The 6,345-nt window shown below is 47.9% G+C and overlaps 1 protein-coding gene across 1 annotated transcript in view; it reads right to left on the reverse strand.

The window, feature by feature from the left end:
* The window catches only part of znf385a (zinc finger protein 385A), a gene marked incomplete at its 5' end in the record, with an annotated part of 52,398 nt that extends 46,269 nt beyond the window's left edge, over nt 1–6,129 (reverse strand). Inside the window, 2 exons of the mRNA XM_084185050.1 lie at nt 3,688–3,836; nt 6,045–6,129. Of these exons, the coding sequence (XP_084041176.1) occupies nt 3,688–3,836; nt 6,045–6,129 (234 nt within the window). The remainder of the gene's footprint in view (nt 1–3,687; nt 3,837–6,044) is intronic.
* Nucleotides 6,130–6,345: the final 216 nt, after the last annotated feature.

A 6,345-nucleotide genomic window follows, 5' to 3' on the forward strand; every position in this document is an offset into this window, starting at 1 on the left:
CAAAAGTAACAGTCAGTATCTGGTGTGGCCACCAGCTGCATTAAGTACTGCAGTGCATCTCCTCCTCATGGACTGCACTAGATTTGCCAGTTCTTGCTGTGAGATACCCCTCTCTTCCACCAACGCACCTGCAAGTTTCCGGACATTTCTGTGGGGAATGGCCCTAGGCCTCACCCTCTGATCCAACAGGTCCCAGACGTGCTCAATGGGATTGAGATTCGGGCTCTTCGCTGGCCATGGCAGGACACTGACATTCCTGTCTTGCAGGAAATCACGCACAGAATGAGCAGTATGGCTGGTGGCATTGTCATGCTGGAGGGTCATGTCAGGATGAGCCTGCAGGAAGGGTACCACATGAGGGAGGGGGATGTCTTCCCTGTAACTCACAGCGTTGAGATTGCCTTCAATGACACAAGCTCAGTCCGATGATGCTGTGACACTCCGCCCAAGACCATGACGTACCCTCCACCTCCAAATCAATCCCGCTCCAGAGTACAGGCCTTCGACGATAAACGCGAATCCGACCATCACCCCTGGTGAGACAAAACCATGACTAGTCAGTGAAGAGCACTTTTTGCCAGTCCTGTCTGGTCCAGCGACGGTGGGTTTTTGCCCATAGGCGACGTTGTTGCAATGAAGATCTGTGAAGTTATTTCGATTTTTACGAATTATCTTTGAAAGACTGTGAGTGTCAGCAGTGTCCAGCTGTTTGGAAACTATGGGGCCTGTTAAAGTCAATGGGTAGTCAAATAAAATGGTTAAGGGTCTGTATCACCCCCTGCACTTATAGCCAAGTCACATGCCATACTTCCAATTGGCAAAAAGTGGTAGTGTTCTTTATGCTATGTCATGTCCCAACACTATACCATGTTGCTATGTTATGTCCCGTGTAGCTCAGTTGGTAGAGCGTGGCGCTTGCAACGCCAGGGTTGTGGGTTCGTTTCCCACGGGGGGCCAGTATGAAAATGTATACACTCACTAACTGTAAGTCTGCTAAATGACTAAAATGTAACACTATACTATGTTGCTATGCTATGTCCCAACACTATACTATGTTGCTACGCTATATCCCAAATCTATATTATGTTGCCACGCTATGTCCCAACACTATGTTATGTTGCTATGCTATGTCCCAACACTATACTATGTTGCTATGCTGTGTCCCAACACTATACTATGTTGCTATGCTGTGTCCCAACACTATACTATGTTGCTATGCTATGTCCCAACACTATACTATGTTGCTAAGCTATGTCCCAACACTATACTATGTTGCTATGCTATGTCCCATAACTATACTATGTTGCTTTGCTATGTCCCATAACTATACTATGTTGCTTTGCTATGTCCCAACACTATACTATGTTGCTATGCTATGTCCCAACACTATACTATGTTGCTATGCTATGTCCCATAACTATACTATGTTGCTTTGCTATGTCCCATAACTAAACTATGTTGCTATGCTATGTCCCAACACTATACTATGTTGCTATTCTATGTCCCATAACTATACTATGTTGCTATGCTATGTCCCAACACTATACTATGTTGCTATGCTATGTCCCAACACTATACTATGTTGCTATGCTATGTTCCATAACTATACTATGTTGCTTTGCTATGTCCCATAACTATACTATGTTGCTATGCTATGTCCCAACACTATACTATGTTGCTACGCTATGTCCCAAATCTATACTATGTTGCTACGCTATGTCCCAACACTATGTTATGTTGCTACGCTACAGTATATCCCAAGCCAGCTGGAGAGCCAAGTATACAGAGAGAGTTGACAAACAAACAGAGTAAAAGTCAGCTGGTGTGAGAGGGACCTTATTACCCCACATAAAGACTACGGCCCATAGTTTATTCACAAAGAGTCTCAGAGTACTGATACAGGATCAGTTTCCCCTTTTAGATCATAATGAATATGATTATATTGACAGGGGGAGACGATCCTAGATCAGCACTCTTACTCTGAAAAGCTTTATGAATAAGGGCCGTGATATGGGATGTGTTTAATCTTTTAGATCATAATAAATAATCTTACTCTGTTTGAGATGCTTTTTTAGTACGTTCCCAATCAGTCTAGAACAGTAGAACAATCCTCTTCTATTCATTCTGCTGAACAACAGAACACACTGTACTGTTTATAATGCATTTCCTAACCTGCCATCGTGAGAATAAAATACACAGCAATGTTGAGTAATATGCTGAGTGTGGTGATATGCTAAATATCCTCCTAATCAAAATGATAGCCCACAACTCACAGCCCGGAGTTTGAATAGTATACCTTCTCTTTCAAATGCTTTAGCTGAGCTTGATTGAGTTTGAGAAATGTCTAGGAGCAACAAAGACTCAGCCGCGAAGTGGTAGGCCACACAAGCTCACAGAACGGGACTGTCGAGTGCTGAAGTGCGTAGCACATAAAAATTGTCTGTCCTGAGTTGCAACACTCACTAGCGAGTTCCAAACTGCCTCTGGAAGCAACGTCAGCACAAGAACTGATCGTCGGGAGCTTCATGAAATGGGTTTCAATGGCCGAGCAACCGCACACAAGCCTAAGATCACCTTGCGCAATGCCAAGCGTTGGCTGTAGTGGTGTAAAGCTCGCTGCCATTGGACTCTGGAGCAGTGGAAACGTGTGCTCTGGCGTGATGAATCACGCTTCACCCTCTCGTAGTCTGACGGACGAATCTGGGTTTGGCGGATGCCAGGAGAACTTTATCTGCCCCAATTCATAGTGGCAACTGTAAAGTTTGGTGGAGGAGGAATAATGGTCTGGGGCTGTTCATGGTTCGTGCTAGGCCCCTTAGTTCCAGTGAAGGGAAATCTTAACGCTACAGCATACAATTACATTCTAGACGATTCTGTGCTTCCAACTTTGTGGCAACAATTTGGGGAAGGCCCTTTCCTGTTTCAGCATGACAATGCCCCTGTGCACAAAGCGAGGTCCATACAGAAAAGGTTTGTCGAGATCGCTGTGGAAGAACTTGACTGGCCTGCTCAGAGCCCTGACTTCAACCCCATTGAACACCTTTGGGATGAATTGGAACGCCCGACCTCACTAATGCGCTTGTGGCTGAATGGAAGCAAGTCCCTGCAGCAATGTTCCAACATCTAGTGGAAAGCCTTCCCAGAAGAGTGGAGGCTGTTATGGCAGCAAAGGGGGGACCAACTCCATATTAATGGCCATGATTTTGGAATGAGCTGTTGGACGAGCAGGTGTCCACATTCTGTTGGTCATGTAGTGTGTGTGTGTGGGTGTGTTTGTGTGTGTGTGTGTGTGTGTGTGTGTGTGTGTGTGTGTGTGTGTGTGTGTGTGTGTGTGTGTGTGTGTGTGTGTGTGTTGAAGTCTAAGTACAGCACTATAAAGGAAGCTACTCTTCAGTCAAGTTAGTTTGAAAGGTAGTTAACAGGGTAGTTTCCTGATCTTAAGGGATCTGGTAGTTCAGTGTGAGCCAGTCCATACAGTACAGTACAGTACATACATGTGTACATGTTGTGTTTTGAGTGTCGGTGTGGAGTGTGTGTGTGGTGTGTGTGTGTGTGCATGTGTATCTGCGTATTCTGTGTTAGTATCTGTTGAGTGTGTGTTTGTGTGTGAATGCTGTGTTCATGTGTTGAGTATGTATCAAGTGTGTGTAGTGTGTGTGTACTCACGATGTTGTATACAGTACTCACAGTGTTGAAGTTGTGAAACAGGCCCATGCTGTGTTGTGGTGGAGCTGTGTCCATGGGGAACTGGAGGAAGGGCTTCATATCCAGGTGTGGCTGGATCATAGTGGGGGTCCGCAGGAACGCAGGCACCACCCCTGCACGGTGAATACCTCCTACAGAGAGGGCGAGAGAAGAGAGGGAGGGACATGGTCAAAATACATTCAGTGAATAGTACAGGCAGTAGGCTCTTGTATGTCCTTGAAAGTGTCCTTGGAACCTTTCTCCCAAACATGGTGAGAATCTCCATCAACTGCAGCAAAGAAAATAGTGGGCTACAATAATTCACTCACTATCGTAGAATTAGGGGCAACACGTCACATCGTAGATTTTTAGACATTAGGGATTGTCCTCTAACACCTTTCCAGTGGAAAAAGTGGAAAGAGAAACGAAGCCAGCATATCTTGTGAGGACAAGTCAGTGTTTCATTTGAAGAGGCTGCCAGTGTCAGGCAGTGGTTATGAAACATCTTCTGTCTACATCATTGTTCCTATATATCTCTCTCTGTGGCTCTTCCCACCTCTTCCTCTCACCACCCCCACCCCAACCCCCTTCCTCTCTGACCCCCTCCTCACCCCCTTCCTCACCCCCCCAACCCCCTTCCTCTCTGCCCCCCTCCTCACCCCCTTCCTCACCCCCCCAACCCCCTTCCTCTCTGCCCCCCTCCTCACCCCCTTCCTCACCCCCCCAACCCCCTTCCTCTCTGCTGCATTCTCTGCCTCTCTCTTTCTCTGCCTCTCTTTCTCTGCCTCTCTCTTTCTCTGCCTTTCTCTCTCTACCTCTCTCTTTCCCTGTCTCTCTCTCTCTCTCTCTGTCTCTCTCTCTCTCTGCCTTTCTCCTTCTCTGCCTCTCTCTTTCTCTGCCTCTCTCTTTCTCTGCCTCTCTCTTTCTCTGCCTTTCTCTCTCTGCCTCTCTCTTTCCCTGTCTCTCTCTCTCTCTGCCTCTCTCCTTCTCTGCCTCTCTCCTTCTCTGCCTCTCTCCTTCTCTGCCTCTCTCTTTCCCTGCCTCTCTCCTTCTCTGCCTCTCTCTTTCTCTGCCTCTCTCTTTCTCTGGCTCTCTCTTTCTCTGCCTCCTCTCTCTGCCTCTCTATTTCCCTGTCTCTCTCTCTCTCTGCCTCTCTCCTTCTCTGCCTCTCTCCTTCTCTGCCTCTCTCTTTCTCTGCCTTTCTCTCTCTGCCTCTCTCTTTCCCTGTCTCTCTCTCTCTCTGCCTCTCTTTCTCTGCCTCTCTCCTTCTCTGCCTCTCTCTTTCTCTGCCTCTCTCTCTGCCTCTCCCTTTCTCTGCCTCTCTCTCTCTCTCTCTCTGCCTCTCCCTTTCTCTGCCTCTCTCTCTCTCTGCCTCTCTCTTTCTCTGCCTCTCTCTCTCTCTGCCTCTCTCTCTGCCTCTCCCTTTCTCTGCCTCTCTCTCTCTCTCTGCCTCTCCCTTTCTCTGCCTCTCTCTCTCTCTGCCTCTCTCTTTCTCTGCCTATCTCTCTCTAACTCGCTTTCTCTGCCTCTCTCTTTCTCTGCCTCTCTCTTTCTCTGCCTCTCTCTCTCTGCCTCTCTCTCTGCCTCTCCCTTTCTCTGCCTCTCTCTCTCTCTCTCTGCCTCTCTTTCTCTGCCTCTCTCTCTCTTTATCTCTTTCTCGCTCTGCCTCTCTCTCTCTCTGCCTCTCTCTCTCTGCCTCTCTCTCTCTGCCTCTCTCTCTGCCTCACTTTTTCTCTGCCTCTCTCTTCTCTGCCTCTCTCTCTCTGCCTCTCTCTCTGCCTCGCTCTCTCTCTGCCTCTCTCTTTCGCTGCCTCTCTCTCTGCCTCTCTCTATCCCTCTCTTTCTCTGCCTCTCTCTTTCTCTGCCTCTCTCTCTCTGCCTCTCTCTGCCCCTCTCTTTCTCTGCCTCTCTCTTCCTCTGCCTCTCTCTTTCTCTGCCTCTCTCTCTCTGCCTCTCTCCACTTCTCTGCTTTTCTCCAAAGGTTTGTGATGTTATTTAGATTAATTTCAGCTGCATTGGAAGAGCAGCCCAAAGTGGCTTCTGTCTGTTGAGGAGAATGTGATGTGATGGGATGTTAAGCCCAGGCTTCTCAGCAGCAGCTGTCTCCCAATTAGAGGACAGGGTTAGAGAGAGGGAAGGGAGAGAGAGAAAGTGGCAGAGAGAGAGGGAGGGAGAAAGAAGGAGAGAAAAAGAGAGATGGGAAGGGAGTGAAAGCTGCAGAGAGAGAGTGAGAGAAAGTGGCAGAGAGCAAGAGAAAGTGAGAGCGAGAGATTAGTGTAAAAGAGTTGGGGCTCATTTGAGAAGGACTTTGTGAGACTTTGGGAATGTGCTGTCTCAGCCAAAGCCCAGCTGCTGCTTGCCTCTGCTCTCTGCTCCCTGTCCACCTGGGCGCTCGGTGCATCTGTAAACCCCAGGGCTGAGCTGAGCTGCTGAGGCCTGCCTCATTGCCTCTCATTAGGCATGCATGGCTGTTCTCTAACACACACACAGAACAGCAACAAACACACACCTGCGTGCACACGCACACACACTTAAAATCACTCAAGCACTCACATTCAGACAGAGTTTTCTCCATGAGTTACTGGTGTTAGAGACACAATCAGTCTCTCGCTGGTGGTAGATACTGCTGGTGCTCCCATAATCATCCTCTTCACTGAGTCT

This window comes from Coregonus lavaretus (genome assembly GCF_964263955.1).
Source record: "Coregonus lavaretus genome assembly, chromosome: 20".
Lineage (NCBI taxonomy): Eukaryota > Metazoa > Chordata > Actinopteri > Salmoniformes > Salmonidae > Coregonus > Coregonus lavaretus.